General features: G+C 51.8%; 4 protein-coding genes across 4 annotated transcripts; 2 read left to right on the top strand and 2 right to left on the bottom strand.

Annotated features, from left to right (window-relative positions):
* Nucleotides 1–1,095: 1,095 nt before the first annotated feature.
* SR (Serine racemase) lies at nucleotides 1,096–2,372 on the bottom strand (the record flags this gene model as incomplete). The annotated part of the gene is made up of 2 exons (XM_036644852.1): nucleotides 1,096–1,931; nucleotides 2,033–2,372. 2 exons carry the CDS (start codon nucleotides 2,370–2,372, stop codon nucleotides 1,096–1,098), a joined length of 1,176 nt encoding a protein of 391 aa, XP_036489817.1.
* A 14,759-nt stretch (nucleotides 2,373–17,131) lies between these two features.
* On the top strand, nucleotides 17,132–21,472 carry NUM1 (Nuclear migration protein NUM1; the record flags this gene model as incomplete). The annotated part of the gene is made up of 2 exons (XM_036644853.1): nucleotides 17,132–20,327; nucleotides 20,376–21,472. 2 exons carry the CDS (start codon nucleotides 17,132–17,134, stop codon nucleotides 21,470–21,472), a joined length of 4,293 nt encoding a protein of 1,430 aa, XP_036490072.1.
* An 837-nt stretch (nucleotides 21,473–22,309) lies between these two features.
* On the top strand, nucleotides 22,310–23,257 carry OTU2 (OTU domain-containing protein 2; the record flags this gene model as incomplete). Its single annotated transcript, XM_036644854.1, has 1 exon — nucleotides 22,310–23,257. The coding sequence occupies one exon, from the start codon at nucleotides 22,310–22,312 to the stop codon at nucleotides 23,255–23,257; it is 948 nt and encodes a 315-aa protein (XP_036490073.1).
* An 82-nt stretch (nucleotides 23,258–23,339) lies between these two features.
* HOL3-0 (putative thiol methyltransferase 2) lies at nucleotides 23,340–24,252 on the bottom strand (the record flags this gene model as incomplete). Its single annotated transcript, XM_036644855.1, has 2 exons — nucleotides 23,340–23,702; nucleotides 23,794–24,252. 2 exons carry the CDS (start codon nucleotides 24,250–24,252, stop codon nucleotides 23,340–23,342), a joined length of 822 nt encoding a protein of 273 aa, XP_036490070.1.
* Between the last annotated feature and the right edge of the window lie 596 nt (nucleotides 24,253–24,848).

Below are 24,848 nucleotides of genomic sequence, written 5' to 3' on the forward strand. Positions count from 1 at the left end.
TCCAAACGACTTTTGGTCACCTGTGCCATTACTATTATCAGAAAAACCAACGAAAACGATTTTGGTACAAAAAAGACGTCGGCAAACTCCATCGTCTCGTAACATCTGAATCAGAATGCACCTACTCTCCAAGACTGGAATGACTTGAGGTAACTTGCAGCTCACGTTGGAAGATACAAGCACCCCCGCGCCACGCTCACTGGTCGGGAGTAGAAACCAACTTGCATCAAGTACATAAAAGAGATCTACTGCTGGTAACTTCCACTATGACAACGATAGTCGTCCTCGGATCTGATTATCCGTTGGTAAGACAAGTTGAGGACCATCACCCGGCCATAGTTTGGGGTCGATTGCCACACGCTTCACGAACAACATCTGTTGATCTCCTTTCCGCCTATCTATCGCTGAAGCATGGTATCCAGCGACTTTCTTCGTATATTCGTTGACGAAATTGGCCTTGGAATATTTGACTGTGATGATGTCGATCTTTGACTTCCTGAACGTCGGGATATGCGGGCAATAGTTGGCGAGAAGTGCCGAACGAAAATATGCAGGAGCAGGGATGGGGGTATGGAATACTTGACGCGCACCACATCCCATCATTTTCCTCCCGTCTTTCCACCAAGTAAGCTTTCAGCAGGAGCACTCCTTGCGAACCGAACAGACGCGGCAACGTTCTGCCGGCGAGAAGAGTCATTGTTTCTGCTTTGACCAATGAATTTATGTGACAAACATTGGATCACTTACGCCTGTTTGTCTTGAGAACGACGGTTGCGGCAAAGATGTGTAGATCTTCCGATGTTTGTAAGAGAGCCATACCGCAGCGCTTGGTCAATATGACGGAATATCACAAAGAGACATTCTTGTTATTCCCCAACCATTCGTCTAGGATAAGATTCGACTAGGATGAAAGAAACGAACACTTTTTGTGGGTTCGATAGCCTTTCTGTATGCACGATTGTACTCTGTGAGTGAACGGAGAAGACTACGATGGTAATAGTGACAAGCAATTGTGGCAGCTCGATCCATCGATACGACGTATCATATGCAGTCTATTCTATCCTCATATGTGCTTCCTCATCCTCTCCAATCATCTCACGATGCAAAAATCTTCATCAACCCCTCCATCGCCATATTACCACCGCTAAACACCAAGCCCAAATCCCACCCCTTTTCCCCAGCCTCCTTCTCAACCATGCTCCTGAAATCCTCGTTGAACAGCGCAACCGCAAGCGGGACCGCGCCGCTCGGCTCGACAACGAGCTTGAACCGCTCAAACACCAGCTTCACCGCCGCCTTGATCTCCTCCTCGCTCACGCTGAACATGTTCTCCACCAGCCTCCTCTCGTAGATCACGCCCCAGGGGAACTTGCCCACCGGCGTCCGCAGCCCGTCCGCGATCGTCAGCGTCTTGACGCTCTCGACCCTCTTACCCGCCTCGAATCCGCGCTTGCAGTCGTCGGCGCCCTGGAACTCGGGCTCCGCGCCGAACACGCGGATACCCGTGCCCTCGCAGCTGAGCGCCACGCCAGAGAGCATGCCGCCGCCGCCGCAGGGCGTCATGATGGCGTCGAGTCCCTTGGCTTCTGATGCAGAGGAGGGCTGGCCGGTGGAGTTGAAGGTCGGGTTCTGCGCCGAGTGGCCTGCGGCGATGAGGTCGCGCACTTGCTCCTGCAGTTCGAGGCCGAGGGTACCCTGGCCGAGCATGATGTCCGGGTGGTCGTAGGGAGGCACGAGGCGGGCGCCGGTCTCGGCGATGACGCGGTCGGCGACGGCCTCGCGCTCGACGGAGGTGCTCCCGCTGAAGATTACGTTGGCGCCGTAGCCGCGGGTGCCGGCGATCTTGTTGGCGGGGGAGATGTCCGGCATGACGATGTGGGCGGGGATGCCGGCCTCTTTCGCGGCGAGGGCGAGGGCTTGAGCGTGGTTTCCTAAGAGTTTCGTTAGTGTGAGTGTTCAAGTGCATTCTCATTCCGTCATATAAGAGACTCAAAAATAAGAACGGCAATATGAGGGGTTGAATGTGTCTCACCAGAACTGTGCGTGACGACGCCCTTCTCCATGCCGCCATTCTCAATCCAGCCAGGCTCCTGCTTCAACCTCTCGACCGCGTGGAACGCCCCGCGGACCTTGAACGCGCCGATGCGCTGCAGGTTCTCGCACTTGAACCATAGCCTGAGGGTCGGCTTCGCGGGCGTGCGGCCCTCCCATCTCGTGCCCTTCAGGTCTTCGGGGGACCGCGACGTCGAGGCGAGGGTGGTGAGGGTCTTGTTTGTGAGGACGGGCGTGTAGTGTACGTGTGGCTTGACGAGTTTGTGCGCTTCTACCACAGAGGCGCGGTTCAGGGGCAGACATGTTGTGAGGTCTGCCATTTCGCCGGTGATGTGTAACGGTAAGTTGTGAGAGGGGTTTTGGTGAGACTTAGTTTCCCGGACGTTTTCCGGTGGCGGGGTTCAGGTTTCCTTGGTGAGGATCGATTAGCTGCTGGGCTTGTGTTGATAAATCGTGTCAGTCAATGCGTCCAGGAGAGCCGACTCATTTAAAAGTGAGGAATTGACAGCATCAGTTTCAAGAGCATCGCAAGAGCGATGAGATGGCAGGATGAGTGTCCGATGCCGGCCGGGGTCGGGGAACGCGCGCGCCCTCCGGACGGGCCACACCCCCGCTCTGCCGATGACTCGCCCGCTGCTGCGTGCTTTAAAGGGCGCCGTTGCCTGGGATGACAATTGGGAAGCTCACCACGAACAGATTAGCCGCGGGCAAAAGTTGAACCGCCGAATGGCATCATTGCCGTGAAGCCAATGATTTTCTTTCCTATGGCTGGAAATGGAAGGTCAATGAATCTTCTGGGCGAAATTTGGTAATTCAACGGTGCGCTATCACGAATAAAGAGATTCGCGCTTTTAAGTGACCAATTGCATGCCAGCCATGCTGCAGTGTTCAAATAGAAAAAGGGTCTTCGGTAGAATGCGTATTCTCCCGCACTGCTTTTCAAATTCACGCATTCACACAGTCGAGCTGTCAATTATTCTTGGCTGTCCTCTCCCTCTGGCTACCTTATGTGCAAGTTTTACGTCTCCGAATGTCGACTACGACAAGTTACTGGGGGCAGCTCGCACTCATTGCACTGGCAACATTCAGAACTCTGCTCGACGCAGATCAATAGCTTTACTATCTGAGAGGATCTGATATCTCAAATTGACTGCTCCGAGAGCTTATCAAAGCCTGAGCATGATTCTCGCCAACATCTCTCTCATGAATGCTTCAACACAATAACATCGATAGCCAATGGAGCAAATATGGGCCTTTATAAAGCACAAGCTTCTTCTGCATGTCACTCCCACCATGAGCGCACGATGCGATGTCAGGTTGGACATCTAAATGTATCAGCCATCCGATCCTGGCCGACCTGGCAATGCGCCGGTCTCAGAGTTGATTTTCCAATCCATTTTGTCGACGCCGGCATCTCTTTTTCACTCTCGTTTCCGGCGTATACGTTGAATACATGAAGTCGCGGCCAGAAACGAGGAGGACTTTAGGAATATGAGCAGATATTCCACGTCAACCTGCGTCATCGTTGATGACCATCTTGTAGAGTCAAGACAACGCTGATTCAACCACAACACTAGATCGCAAGCAGCCTGACATTGTTCGTAGCCTTATGATACTGGTTCAATGCAACGACGACTTAAGTACTACGGGTGTACTAGATGAGCTGCTCTAACGTGGCCTTGTACGTCTCAACTTGCTCGTGTCGCTGGGACCGCGTATCTACCAGGCGACTACGCAGAAAACTCATTTGAGGTATAAAGGTGCGAAAGACTATCTATGATTGACTTACTGCAGCAATGTTTTTTGACCATGTGTTTGTCGATTTTAAGTAAGGACTTGCGTATGACCATACCAAGGGTTGGTCTCAAGGGCCCAAACCCGACTTGCCGGGTGAAAAGCCAAGAAACCGCAGACTAGTCATTCCTGGCCTCTTGTATGTATTTCGAGGAGAATATACGGCAAACAAGGAACGAGAGCAACGACCGAGGCCTAACACCTTCCACTCGATGGAGTGATTCCCGTGCTTCGCCAACCAGGCACTTGATGCGAGACTCCGCAAGACATCCCCAAGGCATCAAGCACATTTCTCACTGTCCAAACCGCTGGAAAAATGCCGCCGCCCTGCTCATGAAGATCCCCAAGATTACCAATATATACACCCGCCGATGATGTCTAACTTGGATGGCAACTGCTGATTCGACTTCACCGGGACCCAGAACGTGTCTTAGTACGTAGTCGACCCATGCGCAGCCTGGTTGTAACCTTTGAAAGCAGCCGTTGAAGCCACGGTATCCCAACAAGCCAGAATAATACTCTGCCAAAGCACAACGCCTTCGTTATTCTGAACATCTGGAGACTCTGTACCCCAGCAGACGTCAAGAAAGACAATCTTTATGTCGTCTCTAGCCTCTGAAATGATCGCAAACGCGGTGTTCCCAATGTATTCCCGCAGAAAAATCCAGGAAACACCAAAGCCAGGTACAGTCATCTCGCGACGAAGTAACACACGAAGAAGCTGTCCGAAGGGTAGTCGGTTAAGATACCACACAATAACTTATTGAGAAGAAGAAGACTTCGGTTTTTGTCTGATTTGCTTGCCCTCGTCACATAAACTAAGGTAGCAGACCTCTATATACTTGACTCACGAGGTTAAACACTTCCAAGTTGGCAAAAGGCTCGTCTGAGGACTCGGAGATAGACATCGTCTACGCAATAATGAGGTAGTATATAAGAGGCCACGCTGAGGCCATGTCAAGTGCTTTGCAACAACAATGCCATTGTCACATTCCAGAGCTGCCCGCAAGGTAAAACCTCGACAACAGATGTGAACCTCGGACTCCATCATGTCTAATGCTGCAGGGCCAGATCCGCCGGCGAGTGATTCAGCACCCAGACGTATTCGTTGGTGTTTACTCAGTCACCGACACCAATGATACAAAGACAAGACAAGCCGCACTGGTGGCGCAGAATGCCGCAAGTTATGGAGCAAATATTAATATTCCTGCACCACTTTCAAACGGAACCATGAAGGCTTCTAGATGAGAAGAAAGATCGAGGCCCGGTGTGTCGTACCGTCTTCTCAGCCATCAGTCAACATTCACGTTTTTATGAACACCCACGCAGATGGCTTGACGACATATGAAAGCCAACAAGACTCATACCGACGTAACATAACGTCGTTGAACCTCTTAGCAAGCACTAGCAATGCCCGACTCAGGTCCGACGGACTTCGCAGGCCCAGAGACTCCGGACATCACATGAGCACCCTGCTCGCTGGCTGACCTCGCCACCGACACCGAGGGTGAGAAGTCCTCGGTGATTACACACACCCCAGGCGAGGCAGGCAATTCACCGAGACCCCATATCTGCTTTATTGCCACATATCGAGAGCGAGCACCAACTTACCCATGACGTATACCTATTGGGGGGTAATAACCTGTATCCTGGAAACGAGATTTGTGGAATAGGCGTACATCAAGGTCATCGACAAGCTGGCAGAACCAACTTCCCAGGTCGGGCATCAACTTAAGCTGCTAGTCCGTGGGAATCCCGGTGGATTGACAACATCATGTGTGGCGTAGAGCGGAATCACTCCGCCTTGGTCTTGCTCCCTCTTTGAGCAGAGCCGTCTTGAAGCAAGTGTTAAGCATCTCGCTGTTTCACACGTAACAGCTCGAATCTCGCCTGCCAACTGTGGTGTTTTGCGATAACGAGGACATTTGCCACACCCACAACATCGAAGCAGGCTTCCGGAGTTGGTCGACCGCTCGACAAACCTCTGGAATTGTTTCATGTTTCACAAAAAGCCAGTGTAGATTTGTTCTTCCACCCAAAGTCGAGACCATCGACATAGCCAGGGAGCTTCGGGCCGGTGGTACGAGGTGTCGACATCCGCAAACCAACAAGACGAAAGAGTTTCAGCCGCCAACTGGGACCAGGAAGGGCTGACCAGTGATGCTCGGCGAAGCGATTCAACGGCGGATGCGTGAGTTCCGGTTACCGGTACCGACTTACATCAAAGTTTGGTTTGGTGGCTTGCCAATCCGTCTGATGTTGATAATGTTGTCCCCAATCCGCGCCCACTGGAATAAGCCCAAAGTCTCGCGGGAAGCTTTGAGAGCGGAAAAGCGGCCAGCCCGTCATCTCGGGCCTTCTGCCCCAAGGAAGTCTAGCACAGTCCGTCGTCCAGCAGCGTCGCATCGCAGTGCAGCCCGCTGAGCTCGCCGTCGGCCCCGTTTGTTAAAGCCATGGGAGGCGGGGAAGACTCAAGGACCGGGGCGCCAAAGGGCCCAATTCACCCATTGCGCACTGATGGTGTTCGCGCAACCGTTCATACCAATCATCAGATCTTGGCATCTGAGATGAACGGCAGCTCTCCCGCATATGCACGAGACATGCCGCTGCCCAAGCTCTTCGATCCCCAAAAGCTGTTCCACAAACTCGACGGGTCGAAAACTAAAAACAACATCCGCACATCGTTCAACCGAAGGTATTCCCCACGTGAGATGTTTCGTCTGAAGCAATCATGATTCCGAGTCTGCGACTGAAATTTCCTCCTTTACGTAGTGGCAGTGTGCGAAATGAATGGAGCCCTCTCGGTTGGCGAAGAGATGAGGCTGCTTTGGGAAGCAATGGGAAATGACTGACCCCATCTTTTTGTGCGAAGCTCTGGTTCGGCTCGTATGACGCTCTTCGCGACGTGGTACTATTCTGATGAGTAATGGGGCTTTTACGGTAAAAATCCGGCGATGCGACGTTCTCAATCTCGTTGAGTTAGTCAAAGCCACGATTTTCCGGCGTATGCTGGTGGCTTGATGCTATTCCTGGATATTTGGCCAAATGCCACAGTCTCATTGTGATAACATTCAGCTTACCAAGATCCTGCAACGCGGTCATTCAAGTCTCCTGCCAAACATAGCTTTGAAGGGGTTGATCTGGCCAAGCGGGACCTCACATATCGAGCATGTCCTTTGCTGGAGCACAAATGCATGACATTTGTTTGCGGAAGATAAAATTTCCCGTGGACGCGCCGCTGTGCTCCTCAAACTGTCTTGCATATGCACAAGGGCCTGGTCGTCACAAGCGAACGTGATGAAGCTGCAGTCTCCGCTTAAGCAACGAGATGAGGGCCCGCCGCCGTCGGTGTAGCTGGCCGACGCCTTAAAGAAAGTTCGATGGCGTCGTCTCCTCCATCAGACCTAGAGGTGCTTCGACAACATCGGAACTGGCTCGGCCCATCTCTGATATGACGCGAGGAAGGCGGGTGGCGTCTCGTCGTGACGAAGAGACGAAGAGGGAAAGTGCTAAGAAACGCGGGCCGAACGGTAGCATCTGCAATTAGTGCCATTGGACCATGGTTCCAATTGAGTAAACGACCATGGTCTAGGCAATTTCACTTCAGGCACGGTGGCGCCTTGGTGTATATCTTGCCTTCGGCGCAGTCCATCACTAGCAATGGTGATGAGAGCTCGCCCGTCTGGCACGGGGCCCTATCTAGGAGCAGTTGTCTTCATCTGCCGGGATGATGTCGCGGATCATGCAGGTTGGTTCACAATCGTGAGGGAACATGAGGAATTGCATAAACCAGCCCGCGGAAGGCATCCGGCCGGAGCAGCCTCTTGGTTGGAGGTGCGTTTGCTCTATTCGGAGCCTTGAGGTGAGGAAGCTGACTCCACTCTCCGCGATGGTTGCCTTCTCCTGCCCAGGCCGTCAGCAAGAAGCATGTTCCCTGCGCCAGGTTGTTGGACCTGAGAACCCTGAATTGAGTTGGGCGCCGGAAAACATTCCAAAACACCCGGGCCAACGCCAACAGCGCAAACTCGGACGGTTCGTGCTAGCGCAGAGTCTCTGGCGCAGGGGAATTTCTTATTCCAAGCCCCATTCATCTGGTTATGATATGAGAGTGACAAGATCAGCGGACAATTCTGACAAACGGCGTGAGCGGAGACAGCCTCAAGGCCGGTGCGGGATCGGTAGAGCTCCGATACTAGCGAGTTATCGAGGCTGTCATAAGAGACTGGGGGCCGTCATGGTTCGTGAGGGGAAGGCCTGGGCGAAGGTTTGCCCAGTGCTGATAAAGGCACCAACAACCAGTGACGGCCTCTCTGATTAGTGCAAACAGGTTCAGAGGATCGAACTCGAGATTGCCAGGAGGGGGCGCGAACCGACGCGGCGGCGCCGGAAGCTTGCAACTTTGCAAGCTGGTCGAACAACTTGCAGGGTCAATGGGACTGGGGATGCAATCTTGCTTGCGCGGTCTTGGTCTCCTTGTTAGGAAAAGGGGGGTCGTTGGAGCTGGAGAAGACGGCCAGCGACCCAGAATTTTGGTCGGATATCGAGCCGTATTCCGCACGCCTGGAATTCCGTGGGCTCTACGCAGAGTCAAGACAGTTGCATCTCTGGCTCGTTGGAAAGGAATATATTGGTTAAGCGATGTCGAGCCGATGGGACCATTGAAACGAAAGGTCTCCGATGACCGTGGCGGCGTCGAACCTAGGGACTGGAAGAAGACGCAATATTCGTGCCGGGAGGAACCAGACAAAGTTGCTGTCTGGACTTGGGTTCTTCAGTTGCGCGAACAGACAATGGGTAACGATCCGCTTCCCGTGGTGATATCGGAGAGCTAACAACAGGCCAGGGGAGCCACCACGAATGGGACCAATAACCGTATTTGACATCGCCTCTACTCACGGGGGTCCCACGGTGTAACAATGGAATTGGCTGGCCATGATGAGAGAACGAGCAGGGTGGTCTGCTGGGGTCGCGAGGCCTTCAAGCCTTGCGCCGTAAACTAGTGGGTTCCGCGGCACAGCAGGTGCAGATGCAGCTGCAGCGCAGCGGACGCGAGGCGCGAAATCCAACGTCCAACAGCCCCGACTGTGATTCCGCTGTGACTGTGCCTCTGACCTGCGTCTAATGCTTGTTCCGCGAAAGCTTTGCGGATACCACTTGACGGTTGGCGCTTGGCGATTGACATTCGCCTACGGGCCACTTGTATGTGTTCCGTGGTTGACTTGTCGCAGGCCATTTGTGCCTGATCGACAGGTACTTCATGTGCGCGCAACATGGCAAACGACGTGGGCTGTGCATGGCTGTCGACAACGAACCTCGGAAGGTTTGAGTCAAGTCTCAGTGGTTCAGTGTCTCAAGAGGATGAACGTCAGGGCCGCATTCTGAGAAACCGGGGCTGGATTGTTCCAAGGGCTGCATGAATCTCTACGCCAGCCGGAAGACTGAAAATGCAAATGCAAAGCTCAGACCCCCTCAGCAAGGCACGGTTTACGGCAGCCGGCAGTTCGAGAGTCGAGGAACCGAATGATTCGGACAGGCTCAGTGCCAGGGAATCCCTTCTGCGATGGGCGCGCACAGTCTCTCGAAGGATTGACAACTGTCGGCACATCTGGTGCTGGCGGGCTGTACAGGTTTTGGTAAGAGATTGTCGGCCGGGTTGACAGCGGACTGTGCTGCTGTCAGGCGATTTAGTTGCGACCCCCTGACTTTGTGCTCTGGGATGGAAGTCCGGGCGTTGATTGGCAAGCGGCAGACGGAACAATTCTCGAGGAAAAGAAAGGCATCAGGAGGTCGAGGACCGAGGACGAGACGTTGCGGCAGGCACATGGATGCGAGGCCTCTCTGTGTGCGCTGGCAACGGCCAAACAGTAAGCCCGTGTAAAGCGTCCAAGGACGAGACATGTGCGCAGAGCTCACTGAGGTCAGGTTTGTGTCTTGGGTACCCGTTTTGTGCAATGAGGGTAAGTCCGGACGGGCGCAAAGCTTGTGTAAGTAAGAGAGAGCTGGCTGACCACCGAAGCTACCCATACTTTGTCAGGTAAGATCCGTACTCGTCTTGTTCTCGAGATTGCGCGCAGGGTGCTTGCGGTGGACGTGGTCCGTGACGAGTGCAATTGACCAGGTCAACACGAGGCACGCCGCAGCGAGGGGAAACTGGAGTATCCGTACCGCACCGTACCGTAGATAGCCATAGGAGTTGGCACGAGTAAACAAGACGATACGATAACGGCGAGTGACGGCGGGTGACGAGGACTGCGATCAGCGCAGCCAGGAAATTGCGGGCTGTCGGTTGGAGAAGATCCTATTCGACGGTGATGCTTGAGGATGGTTGACGGCCGGCCAGCTTGGAGGACCAACGCGGGTTAGTGGGCGAATTTCTGAAGGTCCCCTTCCCCCCTGGGGACTTGCTCGACCGGGACCCCTGGAAAGAACAGCTTCTTAGCGTCTTTCCGGTGCAAATGGCTCCCCCCACTTCTCGCTCCCCAAAGGGCAGCGGCGGGTCCACGGCGTCCCAACTGAGGACATCCCCAGCCCGTCCCTCCAAGTCTTCCCGGATGTCTTGAATCCTTCCTGTTGGTGCTAGAGAAGCAGGGTTCATCGTGGGCGCAATTTGAGTGCCTACACTTTACAGAGTGAGAAAAAAATCACTTGCCTGCCAGAAGGGAGAACCTGAGGCGCCGAGATCGTGGCGGATGAGCGATAATCTATCTGGGTTGATCCCATCGGCGCCCGTTTCAGAGGGGCCATATTCAGCACCCCCCAGTTGCTTCTTCGGCACCTAGTTAAACCCCTTTTAGTAGTTTGTGGGCGTCACAGCCACAGAGGGTGCCCACTACCTTATAGCCACCTAAACCATCCTTATACTAGATATTTTATGTAATAGCTGCATAGATCGAAGTAGGCTACTTAGAATGCATAAATATATTATTTATTAATAACCTAACTTACTATATATCCCTCTAATACTAAAGTATTAATATCCTTACTAAATTTATCTATTTTTTTATTATTACTATATTTTTAGTATAAAATTAACTAATCCTACCCTTAATAAGCTTATTAAAAAGGTCTACTAGTACTAAAAGCCCCTTAGGTATAGCATAATTAGAAATAAGTTATAATTAATAGTATATAGCGTTAAATACTAATAGGATCTAAACTATAAGTATAGAGGCTGCTTTAAGAAGTTTATAGTAACTTCTAGAGATTTAATAACTAATAAAATAGGTTATTAGTAGTCTATATAATTATTATAGACTTTAGAGGGATAAGCTACCTTTATAGTTAATAATTAATATAACTACCTACTTATTACTAATAAATTAAAGCTGTATAGTTAAGCGTTTTAAGTAATAGTATATAAAGTAGTAAGTAGTAAGGAAGTAATATAGGTATATATTAAGAACCTCTTAAAGTTAGGTAAATTAATAGTGTGTAATATTACTATATAGATAAATAAAGAGGTAAGTATTAATTATATCTGCATAATTAATATATATAATATTTAGTGTTAACTATATTATAAAAAATATAGCCCTCTTTTAACTACCTAGATGTTTATATATAAATTAGAATAAGGCGTAAATATTAGATATCTAAGCTTCTACTATAACGCTAGCTTAAGTAAGATTAATATAGTTTTTTAGATATACTTTTAATACTTTAAGTAATAGTAGCAGAATCTAGAATTACTATTAATAGATACTATATATAAGGTTAGTTATAAAATTAAAAAAAAGATAAGTAAAACTAACTAATAATAAGTAAATCGCTTTAATATACTGCTTTTTAAGATTAATAGTTTTATTATAATATACTTAACTTTTAATACTACCTTCTACTTCATCTTAAGCGAAAGTGCTACTATATATAAATAGGTTCTTAAGTAGCTTAGAGATATAATTATAGCTGAAAAAATTATAGTTCTAAAAGTAATAATAACTAATTTTAATAAAGCACTTAAAAAAGCTATTAGAGTTATATTTATAAATATATAGCAGTAGATCTATATTTAATATATACTAAAAAATATAGTGTTAAATATAAAAAATAAGTAAGATAAAATATTAAAGAGGGATAATAATAACTAAGCTGAAAACTAGCCTTCTACTAAGTCTAAAAATACTAATAATCTTAGCGTACCTCACACTAAGAACACTTTTAATTCACTTAATTTAACTATAAGTAGGGCTAAAGAAACTTTAGTTAATCTTACTAACTAGGATTTTAAGGCTAATATTATAGAAGATCTTATTAACTTAGAGGCTAGCTATAAGGTATAAAATTTAATACTAACTACTAACTTCCTACTACTTAATAATAATAACGCTAATAATATTAACTTTATAACTATAGCGCTAAACTTAGTTATTTTATTAACTACTAATTCTAATAAGATTAAGTAATTACTAAATAAGGTTTTATAAGTATAGAAGTTATATATCTATATGCTAACTAAAGTATTATTTCAAAAGCACTAAAAAAACCTTAAAAAAGCCTTTAAGATAACCTAGCCTCAAATTATTAACTACTTTATTACTACCTACCTTCTGTTTTACCTCTAATTTACTAACTTTACTATTAGAAAGTATTATAACTATAACCTCAAAGTAATATCATATATAAAGTCTACTTACACTAAGTTAAAGTTATATTTATATAACTACTTCACTAATCTCTATAGCCTCTACTCTATAATCGCTAAGATAATTAAAACTAAGAAGTAAGTACTATATAATTATATTAGTAAAGAGAAGTTCCTATTTAAGAATATTTATAATAAGATATTTATACTATACTAATTAATCTAAACTATTTTATTTAAAGCGCTTAATATAGTATATTAATAATATAAAATAGTTTATAATATCTAGGTTAATAAATTATAATTAAAAAAGCTAAGTTCTTATATAAGCTCCTTCTTATATTAATAAGGCTTACCTTACTGCTATAATATTCTTAACTACCTTAAGTTAATAGATAATAAATGCTACTTTATATAAGAAGCTATAAATTACTACTAATAGCTTAACTAAACCTTAATATATATTTTTTTCTTCTATTTTACTAAATATACCTCTAATTAATATTTTACAGCTAAAGATTATAATACTTAGAGTAGTAATAAAAGAGCTTAACCTTAATATTATCCTCTAAAAAAAGAACTACTAATAAAATATTATATTAATTAATAATAATAACACCCTTATAAATAATATGTTATAGTATTAATTAACTATACTAACACTTTTCCCTTATACTAACTATAATATATCTACTAAAAGAGATCCCTCTATATTTAAAGTAGCTTAAGCTAATATATTTATTATATTATTACTACTACTAATATAGCTACTAAAAAAGAAGAAGAAGTTAGCTATTAAAAAGTAAGTTAAAAAATAGGAAGAGAGGATATAAGTATTAATTAGCTAATAGTTTTATTAGATAAGCTAGTAATTAGCTTAAACTTTATAGAATTTTGCTTTAAGCTAGCTATTACTACTTTTATTATTACTACTAGCTTTAATACTAACTTTTTTTAGCTAAAGTTAGCTTTAATAGTATTTATAGACCTTCTTACTACCTCTATAAGTATACTTTAAGGCTTTACTACCTTTAAATTAGTAGTAATTTAAGTAGTTTTTAAGTTAGCTAAGGTAGTAGTATAAATATAAGTAGTATAAGTAGTATAGGTAGTATAGGTAGCCTTAGTGTTAGATTAACGTATTAATATATAAATTTTCGCTCTATATCTTATGAAACTATATATCACTATGTATAATAAATCTTTTAGTGGCCGACAGGGCTAGAGATTCACTCCGCTATATGTAGTATAGCACCAACGCAATGACTTACTAAAAGGGGTTTAACTAGGTGCCGAAGAAGCGACTGGGGGGTGCCGAATATGGCCCCTCCCGTTTCACCGTGGGTATTTGTTTCTTGCTAAAATCTGCGGCTGTTGATCCGTACGTGGATACCTGTACCTGCGATGCCGTTCGGCGATTCACACGATTCACATCACCCTCTTCACAGTTACACTGCAGTTCCCTTCCCTACGAGGAAAAGTGGAGAGGGCTGACGAAAAGATGCCTGATTTTAGGAGGTGAGGTAGGCACGATGGACGGAGGACGGAGGTACATCCGGACTCGCTGTTGCCCGTCGTTTTGATGAGAAAGCAGAATGTAGAAGGAAGGAGGAGCTGAGCTGTCTTGAGTCTCCTGTCGAGTCTCGACAACGAGTCGTCCCTCACCCGAATTGCACAAAGACGGAAAGAGCGGACTGCCCACGTGTTGTGGGAAGACGGACTCGCGCCTGCCCGTTGAATATGCAACTGCAAGTGCGTCCTTCCTTGCTCCTTCTGAAAACCTCCCAATCGGCGTCTTTGTTGTTGCTGCTGAAAAGACCCTTCCTGCGGCCGGTTTTCTTTTTCTCCCAATGATCGGCCTGACATGACTCCAGCTGGTTTCCGTCTTTGGCCAGTGTAAGAAGAGCTAGCAGAACTCTGCAGCGGCAAGTGTTCGTACGCCATCCGGCGGGCGAACTGCTGCTGCCGCTGCTAACTTAGCGTGCCTTAGATTCCAATGCCGCAGCACCAAGTTTTTCTGCTCGCAATCTCGTCGCCCCTTGGCTTTCGCGGTCAGTGGCTTGCGTGGGATGAAGTTTTGAAAGCATACTTCGTTGCGTAAAGTAGAAACGATGCCGTGCTCCGGGCTGTACGATGGAGCACACCAGCCTCAGAGATGGAGAGGGGGCCGCTGGGGCCGAACAAGCTCATATCGCCTTATTAAACATAATCAAAAGCCGGCTGCAAGACCTCGCGGTTTTGGACGACAGATGTAACGGCGCCATCAACAGAAAACAACAGCCGGCCTGGGCCACGACTACCGCCTCGCACTTGCCCCCGCCCTTTCATTTGCTCTTGGTCTGACAGCCTTGTGCACGCGTGTCGGTCCAACTCGGATGCAGGTCGTGTCCTTGGATGTTAGCAATTGCTGGTCTTGGCCTTTTGTTGGACGACCTACACACGTAAGGTAAGCAATGGAGAAACAGGAGTCCTCTTGGGGCTGGACCGTTGCCGTTGGCCGCCGCCTCCTCTTGTTGGATGATTTGATCTAAATGGTCGCCTGTGCCTGGACCTAATTTATCCCCTTGCCATCCGGTTGTGTCTCTTGTCTCCTCCCATTTGACAACCTGGCTCGACTACGTACCTCTCTCTGTGCCCGACCTAATCTAGCTAATCTCGTAGACCAGGGCTCATGATCCCATCACATTGCATCTGCGGCCTGGCTGTTGCCAATGCTGAAAAGCCTACCTAGCACAAAGCAGCTCCTCCTGCGCTTCAGGCACAGGCATAGGCTCAGCTTGCACTTCACTTCCCTTCTCAGTGCACATCGTCTCCATCACGCTCACCTGCCTGCGCTGGCCCGTGTCCGTGTCGTTGCATGTGGAGTTGCGCCCAACTAAATCGTACATAACCTGTGTGATCACTCTGCCTCCATGGATCATGTCCCCATTCCCACTTTGAGAGTCGTTCACCCCGGCCTTACCCTACCTACCTTAGTGCTGTCCATCCCATGCTCCTCACCCTGGCCCGTCCCATTGTTCCCATCCCATCTCAGCCTGTCCCATGCTTGAAATGACTGAATAGCCTGGCGCCGCGCACCCGGGTCTTCACTCTCTCCTTTGCGCCTCGACTCGTACCTCTCGACACCCTCAAGGAACTCTTCTTCCTTCTCTCACTCTCCTTCGAGTCGAGCCGAGTCCTGCCCTCCGTGCGCTGCCATTGATCCTCCAATTGGCCTCGGATGTAGCTGTCTGTCTTGTCCCTCCTCATTGTTGGGATACACGTCCTACCTGCTGCTGCTGCACCACCGATTCTCGCGCCCCCGAGCCCGTTCCAAGTTGCCACTTCACTGTTGGCACTTGTTGTTGTACTCCGTCGAGTCCCTTTTCCCTTTTTTCGCCATTGCCCGTCTTTCAGCCCGACGGCGCGCCGTTGCTTTTCCAACAGCAACTTGTTTCTAAAATTTCCGATACACTATCGACCCTCCAATCTACCGCTCTCTGTAAGTCATTCTGTTTTGTCTCAGAAGAGCTTGGGCTCTTGCGGCCGATCGCCGCCGCGGGAGAAGCTTCAGAAGAAGAAAGAGGGAAGGAGGTCCGGGAGGAAGAGGCTGACCACAATCTCCCCCCCCGCCAGACCAGACCAAACACACCAAAACCACCACCAATTCAAGCCTCTCCGCCTTCTCGCGCATTTCTCCAGACCAACGTTTCTTCTCAACTAAAACCCACCATTTATTTATAAAAGTAATTTGTACATCGCCTCTCGCGCCCAACTCGAACCGAACCGAGGTCCCTTTCCTCGTTCACTGCCGCCCTTCCTTCCCGCAGTCGCATTTCTTACCATCAACCTCCAAACTCAATTTCAAACGACATGTCGACTTATTAGAGATCGATAACAAAACGGCCGCCGACTCATTACGACTTTGCGAGACGTTGTCATCCGTTCTTACGACTGCCGGTCCTTCGATTTCTCCTTTGTCTGCGACGTTGATTTCGGGCTTCGAAAGCCAACCCAGTTTCACACTTGATTTCTGTCCCTATATCTCTCCGTTCTTAAGGTGGGCATCCCTTCCCCCAAACAGCTCCCGAACATCCCTCCCCGGTTCCGTTATACCAACTTATACCACATGGGTTCCAAGGATTTCATGCTAAGTCGACTCTTTTATCTTCCAGAAACGGCACACTTGAGCGAACCTCTCCTTATTTCTTCTGTCTAATTCGGCTTGAGCCGTCACCTATCACCTTTTCAAAAAGCAAACCGCTGCTGCGCCCGTGACGCAACAGTAGCACCTCCGCCAACAACGTCTTTCTCTGGTGAGTTTCACCAACTGCAGTTCATGCATCTTCCTTGCCGCAGCTCTCGGCGTCTCCCCCCTACGATGTGCCTCTCCCGTAGCACTGAACACTAAACTAACTCGTCAGTTCAGTGGGGGTTGGATAGCGTCAATGCACCCGTGATTGCGCGGTCGGACTGTTCCTCCAGCGCCTGTCATTTCCACCGTCGGCAAGGATCCCTGGGGCTCACCTGTGTGCTTTGATCCCCTACATTTGATTTTCCCCGAAACGACTGGAGATCCAAGCACCTTTGACTCGCTGTAAGCCGAACAGGTCCAGAACTTGAATGCTTACCTTTTTCCCGGAGGGGTTCAATTGAGGACCACCGCCCTCATTGCATCTCGCCGTGAGCAACCTCACTGTCTCTCACCCAGTCGGTCTCCTCAACATGGCTGTCTGGGAGACTGATGACGAGCACGGCGGCCCGGTTGCCGCCACCGCCCTGCCCACGCCACGAGACACACCACACAGAACACCATCACGAAGTTCGAGAAAGTCACGACGCTCAGTTACCCCTCCGAACGGCAAGAAGAGCCCCTCACCACCCCCGGTACCCAATGAAAAGAGCTCGAAGCGGTCCTCGAGAAACATCACCAATGAAGACAACATCAGCGTTCTCGATCCCCGCCGTTTTACACCAACCTTGCACGCTAATCTGGTAGCCGAGATCCTCAACTTGCGACGCGACCAGGAAGAGAAGACGAAGCTCATTGAGAATCTAGAGGTGTCGTTGCATGCTTCTCGCGAGGAACAGGAATCACTTCAGGAATCGGTAGCCACCACCACCAAGGAAAGCAGGTCCTTGAAGCGCCAACTTGCTCTGCTCGAAGGTGGAACCTCGTCCGCATTGGGCGAACTTGCTCGTGAAAGGGATGAGGCCGTCGACTCCATCACAGAAACGAAGAAGAGGCTCGAGGCCGCTCAGAAGAAGATTCGAAGTCAGGAGGAAGCCGAGCAAAAGATTCACGACCTCTGGTCCCAAGACAAGGATTCCTGGGAAGAAGAGAAGCGCAAGTATGAGCGCAGAATCCATGTTGCGGAGAGCCGCTTGAAGGTGGTCCTCGATGAGGTCACCGCATACCAAGCTGCCCAGGCCAATGGTCATGCTGCCGAGAGCGACATGGAAGACAACAATGACGCCGCCAGTGTCCGCACCATGAGTATGACAAACAGCGTTCGATTTTCCATGCAACAAAGCCCTGGCAAGGTCAACAACGTCAACTCTCTCGCCGATGAGCTGAACCTCGATGGTGACGATGATTGGCAAACCGATGATGGTGGACGTGAGAGCGCCTTGTCTTTCCACCGCCACACCAGGAACATGAGTCGTGAAAGCGTACTCTCAAGGATCCACCGACGAAACCAAAGCCTCGAAAGCCCTCAGCGCCCTGGAAGCGTTACGCGAGGCAGACTCTGGATGAACCAGCCTGTCTTGGAGGCCCTGGAAGACGGGATCCAAGAGGACGACGAGGACTTGATGCCGCCGCCTCCGCCGCCAGCCCCGAAGGTAACCTACACGGATACTGGAATTCAGTTCTCGCCCCCGCCGTCACCACAGCTGGAGCCGATCAAGCCGTCTACCCCTGAACCTCCGGCGAAGATGGAAGAACTTACCAAGCTCGATGAGCCTGTCAAGCCTGAGAAGCCTGCTGAGGTCGAGTACGTCCACCGTGAGTCGGAAATTGAGGCGATCGAAGCAAATCAACGACGCAAGCGTGTACAGATCAACCGTCCCTTGTCCATCGAGCCTCGTCCCTACAACCACATGGTCTCGGCCGGATCTCAGACTGTCGAAGAGCCCCTGAGCCCACCCAAGACGCCCAAGTCGCCTTACAGGTCTACGACACCACCTCCTCCTGAAATCCCCGCCCCAGTTATGGCATCATCTTCCACCCAGACCGACTTCCCCGAGCCCGAGCCTGAAGAGAAGCCGCAGCCCCTGCCGGAGCTGAAGCCTGTCCAGGAGCTGCTCATCCCCAGCATCAGCATCATCCCGCCCACGAGCCGTCCTACTACGCCTAGGGAGCCTCGATTGCCGCAGTACACCAAGGATTTTGGCTGCCAGGTGTCTATCATTGCGTCAGCACCTATGAAGTCAACTGCTGTGCAGACCGAAGAGATCCTCGTCGATAAGCGTTTGGCCAACCTCCCCGCGCACCTGCGACCTTCCGCAATCTCCTCCAGGCCATCATCTCCCAACATCGCTACTGCCATCACTACGGATGATCCTCGTCACTTTACCCCTGTACCAAACCACCTTCCCCCGAGGAACCCCAGAAGACTGGCGACCAAGCGCAGTCTGACGGATATGCCCTCGTCTCCGCCAACTTCGCCCATGTCGCCCATGTATGACGTGGACACCAAGGATGCCTACCCCGGCAACAATGATGATGGACCTCTGTCTGGACACAAGGCACCCATGCGACGCCCGCACCGCATCAGCAGCCTTTTCGCCGGTTTTGATGAGCACAGCTCTGACGAGCAGGATGAGTTTGCCGACGCGGATGTCAGCGATTCTGAGTACCGCACCGTCCTGACTGCCCCTGGCATGAGGATGACGGATTCCAGAGCTTCCAACCGCACGTCAGTGAGCACATTTGCCGCCTCGCCGGCGTCGCCAGAGCAAGCTCTGAAGAAGTCTGCGATTGCCAGAGGCGCGGTGCGTTCTATGGGCCCTGAGAGCTATGGATTCAGCCAGGAGAATAAGGAGATGGGCTCAAAGAAGGCGCCCATGAAGTCTTCAGCACGGGGCGGATACGACAGATCTAACGGTGGTCCTTCAAGCCGACCCAACGGTATGCGCAAGGCCGCTTTGATCCAGAGCGGCATCTCGAGTCATCAGGGCCGTCCTAGAAGCCCTAGTATTCCTGAGGCTCAGCCTCCTTTCCCTATTCCCACACGAGCCAGCTCCAGGAGGCCACCTTTCAGCGCCAGCGCGCCGAGTGATGGTCAGCGAAGCCCGACGAAGATGGACGCTCCCTGGCACCGCCGGGGCATTGGCCGCAGCCACTACCGTGCCAACAGCATCCGCAAGACTCGTTCCGCCGCCGCTCTGCCTAGGACGCAGAGAAACAGAAGGCACGGCAGTCGATCGCCGCCGCCGATCCCCCAGCACGCGGAGACCCCGGAAAGCCCAGGTCTCCCTCCTCTTCCGTACAACGACATCACCAGCCCTAGATACGACACGAGCTCCAACTACAGGTCGCACAGGTCTCGCCTGTCTACGAACACAGCCCAGACTGCTACCACCGACCTCGCTTCCGTCGGCGGTGTCTCGCAAAGCGCGGTGTCCAACGGCGCCACTTCCAACGCCGCATCCAGCGGTGCTGCCTCTAACGGCACCAATGGCACGGCCCAGGCTACCGGCGTCGTCGATGCCATCGCGCAGACGATGGTCGGCGAGTGGATGTTCAAGTACGTCAGGAGACGCAAGTCTTTCGGTGTCTCTGATGGCGGCAAGGACGATTCCAGCAACGACCGCCACAAGAGATGGGTCTGGTTGGCCCCCTATGAGAGGGCTATCCTCTGGAGCAGCAAGCAGCCCAATTCTGGCAACGCTCTCCTGGGCAAGCCAGGACGCAAACGTAAGTACTTCTACCCTTGATGCTCTTTACATGCTAATTTGAACCCAGTCACAATCCAATCTGTGCTAGATGTCAAGGACGACAACCCCCCGCCCCGCGGCCAGGGCAATGTTTTCAACCGATCCATCCTGATTTTGACGCCGCAGAGAGCATTGAAGTTTACAGCCACGACCTCGGAGCGACACTACGTTTGGTTGACTGCGCTGTCCTTCCTCGCCCACTCGACTCAGGCCCTTCCCGAAATCACACCTTCCCCTCAACCCGTGAAGGAGACTACGGTACCGGACTTTGAAATGCCTCAACCCAACAGGCGAACTGGCATCCGTGATTCAATCCGACTGACAAAGAGCAAGGCCCCGGTAATTAGAGACGCAGCACCGAGCGTACCTAGTGTCCCCAGTATCCCCAGCGTGCCTAGCGTCCCCAGTATTCCCTCGTCTCGTGTTGGCGACAGCGGCAACTACAGGCAGCAAGAGCAATACGCCCCTATGCCGAACATCAACAATAATAACAACACCAATACCAATACTCATCAGCGCGAGCGGTCAGAGCGGTCAATTGATGCGGCGGAACCGCCCTTCATCCCTCGCTTCACTGAGCGTGGAGAGCGTGGAAACCCGGCAGGTGTCCACGGGCGCAAGCGCAGCAACACTGGCGGACACGTCCCGCCACCGCTATCTTTCCGCGGCTTCTCCGGACCTGGCAGCATCGGGCAGCACAGCTACACCAACAGCAACGCCGGCAACAGCGTGGGCACGGCCGGCTCATCAGATATCTACCAGTCTCACCAGTCCCAACCCTCCACCGGCGGGGCACCGAGCTGGCCCATGAGCACCGCCGGCTCCCAGCGCACATCAGAGGCCTCGTCCCGCCCAGGCGCCAACTTCTTCGATGCCATCGGCACGGTTCGCATGGAGGCCTTCATCAGCCCGCTAGCCTACTCCCGCTTCGACGGCGACCCCGACGAGCACGAGGAGTACAGGTACCGAGCGCGCAGGCGAAGCAAGGAGCTCCGCCGCCGCCAGAGCCGCAGCCGTCACCGCGACAGCTACAGCTCGCGCGGCACCCGCACCACCGACGGCTACTACAGCCGCATGGGCACAGAAGATGACTTCTTCCGAGACGACCCGTTCAAGGGGTTCTAAAGTTCTCGAAGGATTCTTTTCTAGCCATTTTCTTTTACACTCGTCTCGTAGCGAAAGGTTTTCAGCTGGAGCGCTCGGGGTTGCCATTCATTTCGATTACCGATACCCATTATGTATTATTTCTTCGTGTATAACGTAGGGCGGGCGAAAGAGGGGGGATACACAAAAAAAAGAAGGGAGACGTGAGGGTCGCCTTCTGTGTTTGGAGTTGGGGAAAGGGGCAACGGCAGGATGGCCGCTGCTGCCTGGTATATCCTATGTCAGGGAAGACATTTGCCATGTTTCTGGCTCAAAACATGGATGGATGGGCATCGTGATGGAGGATGCCTGGCGGGAGGAGGAGAGAAGGTGTAAGATGTAGCCGATCCCGTCCCAAGGAGGGATTCGGCGCAGGAACTTTGCTAGTGTATATAGGTCCCTTGTGGACGATTCTTGCTAAACAATTGAATACTGTGAAATAAATTCGTATTGTTACGTTCCGCGTGACACTGAACTTGAAGAAACACTGGCATTACAGTACCCAAGAGTTGGTGTCTTACACAGGGACTTCTGACGGTGATGGTGTGGGACCCCGCACCGACCCCACCAAGAAATTTCACCCCTCCGTCGCCCAGCCCAAGCTCCGACCGCCCACCTGCCGGCTTCGTCACAACCAGCCTCTCCATCGGTCATCCACAGTCGTTCACATCTTCTCAAGCCGCCAGAAGCTCCCCACGACCAATCCTCGACTCCCCTTCGTTGATATCTGTAGAGGCTGCCACCCACGAACGCACGGCCGTCTGCGCAATTTGTCTTCTCAGTGTACCCCGCCATTCGACGGCACATCCCACCGCCAACATGGAGTCCGCCGAGACCCTCGAGCAGATGCAAACCCGCCACCGCAAGGAGCAGCGCGACCTCGTCGGGCGCATCACCTCCAAGAAGAAGAACGCGACCAAGAAGACGCGCAAGGGCGTCAACGACGAGTGCGCCGACATGGAGCGCCGGCTGAAGGAGAAGCAGGCCGAGGAGCTTGCCGCGCTGTCCGGCGACGGCGGAGCCCCCGAGCCCGAAGGTTCGGAAGACGAGAAGGACGCCGCCGAGGACGAGGAGATTGCGGAGGAGCTTGCGCAGACGACGATCTCCAAACCCGAGACGACGACAGCGACGACAGAAGAGACACAATCGGCAGGAGGAGGCGGTGGTGGGGGGAAGAAGCGCAACCGCCAAAAGGAGCGGTTGGCGCGCCGCGCGGCAGAGGTCGAGGCCGCGGCCGTCAAGGCGGAGGAGGAGGCCGCGAACATGACGGACCACCGCGGCATCGAGAAGACGTACATGCTCAACGAGTTCAAGGCGCACTCGCTGTCCGAGAAGGAGATCGCGCCGGACGGGCACTGTCTCTTCTCCGCGGTGGCGGACCAGCTGCAGCAGAAGGGCATCCCGCTAGCTGGCGAAGGGGAGAGCAAGCCGGCGGCGCTTCCGTACAAGATTGTCAGGCGGCGCGCGGCGGAGTGGATGGAGGCGCACCCGGACGACTTTGCGCCGTTCCTGGAGGAGGGGCTGGAGGGGTACGTGAGGAAGATCAGGGACACGGCGGAGTGGGGCGGGCAGCTGGAGCTGGTGGCGCTGGCGGGAGTGTACGGGGTCGAGATTCGGGTTGTGCAGGACGGGCGGACGGAGAGGATCGGGGAGGGCGGCGCGGCGGGGGAGGAGATTTGGTTGGCGTACTATCGGCATGGGTACGGGCTGGGCGAGCATTACAACTCTTTGAGGAAAGCTACAGCTACGGCGACGACGACGGCATAAAACGGGAAAATGGACATGTGTGTGGGATGGCTCTTTTAATGATTAGATGTGGTTGTGTCTACGGTCATCCTCCCCTTCTTCCTCAGCGGCTCCAGACGTGGATCCAGTCACGGACTGTGCCGTCCTCGTTCATGCCTGCCTGGTGCGTCCGGGGCGGTTTGATGAGCTCGAGGCGCCTGAGGCCTTTTGCCGCGTCGAAGGGGGGCACGATCACGGTGTCTGTCAGGTCGCCTTTCTCCGTGGAGGAGGAGAACTCCAGGGCGTCGCCTGGGCGGGCGAGGAGGGCGAGGTAGATTTCCGGGGTGAGGCCCCATGGCGGGCCCGGGGCGGAGAGGGGCTTGCCGGAGGGGAACTCGAGGCAGACTAGGCGGCCGTGGGGTGATAGCAGGGAGGTCATGCGGGTTGCCCAGATGGGACGGGCCGAAGGGGGCAGGGCACAGAGGAACTTTTCATTCACATTAGATGGAGTGTTTTCATGGTGTTGGGGAGACAGAGTGTAGGCTGAGTGAGTTGGTGGGCGGGCGGCGGAAGCTCACAGTGTAATCAAAGACCAGATCAAACGTCTTCTCGCGGCCCCATTCCTCCAGCCACGCGTCCGAGAAGAAATCGCCCGACAGCCAGGTCACGGTGCCGGGGCCGACGCCGTTCGGTTGGCGGGCCGAGCTGGCGTCGGAAGCCCCGGCCTTCTCGTTCTCGACCGCCTGAGAGATGGCGGTGGCGGAGAAGTCGAGGCCGAGGACGTCGTAGCCGAGGCTCGCGAGGAGCAGGGCGTCGTGACCCTTGCCGCAGCCCGGGACCAAGGCGGTCGGCTTGCTTGGGGCGCCTGGCGGCGGGGGAGGGACGAGGTCTGGGCGGGTGGTGAGGACGTCCTGCAGGGCGAGGGAAGGGCCGCCGCGGTCCCAGGGGGTGAACTTTTCTTCCCAGAAGGCGGACCACTTGGGCCCGTGGGTTGAGAGGGGTGCGTTAGAGAAGGCGTCGGATAGTTTGGAGGACATGGTTTTGTGAAGGGTGGGATGAACGGGTGTGAAGTGAGAATCCGGGCGCGGGCGTGTGTAGATACCGTTGTCTGGCGGGGTTGATGATAAGACGCTGATGGTGTTTTGAGCCAGATGCAGAAATCAAAAGCAAAAGTTACACAATGAGAACAGAATGAAGAACGTAGACAACCGGCTTGTTGCTGACACAAGTCGCCCGGAAGAGAAGCCGAATGAAGTCATGAAAACCCCAAGGAGGCCGGAGCCGAGACGTCCTTAGTCCCCGAAGAACCCCGCGATAGAAAACTGCCCCGCGTTTTTGGGAGGACGGAGATAGGGATCCCTGTCGCCGATTTTGCGTCCTGGGCGGTCTTCCTCTCGCGGCACACGCCCGCGCCAGTACGCACAGTAATGGCCTTCCTCCTCTGGGATAGAGAAAAAAAAGGGACGTTTACCCCAGACTGCAAGGTACACAATGCCGCTCTCCAAGCCATTCCGCCTTCCGAGGCTGTATGACGTCTGACGCAAGGTACCGGAAGGGGAGGAGGTTGTGCGTTGTGAGTGCTACAGCGCTTCTTCCCCACGGTGCTGTCACTCCCGTGTGTCACTCTGAAGGC

The sequence above is a fragment of the Colletotrichum siamense genome (assembly GCF_013390195.1).
Source record: "Colletotrichum siamense strain Cg363 chromosome Unknown KSG_Cg363_contig09, whole genome shotgun sequence".
NCBI lineage: Eukaryota > Fungi > Ascomycota > Sordariomycetes > Glomerellales > Glomerellaceae > Colletotrichum > Colletotrichum siamense.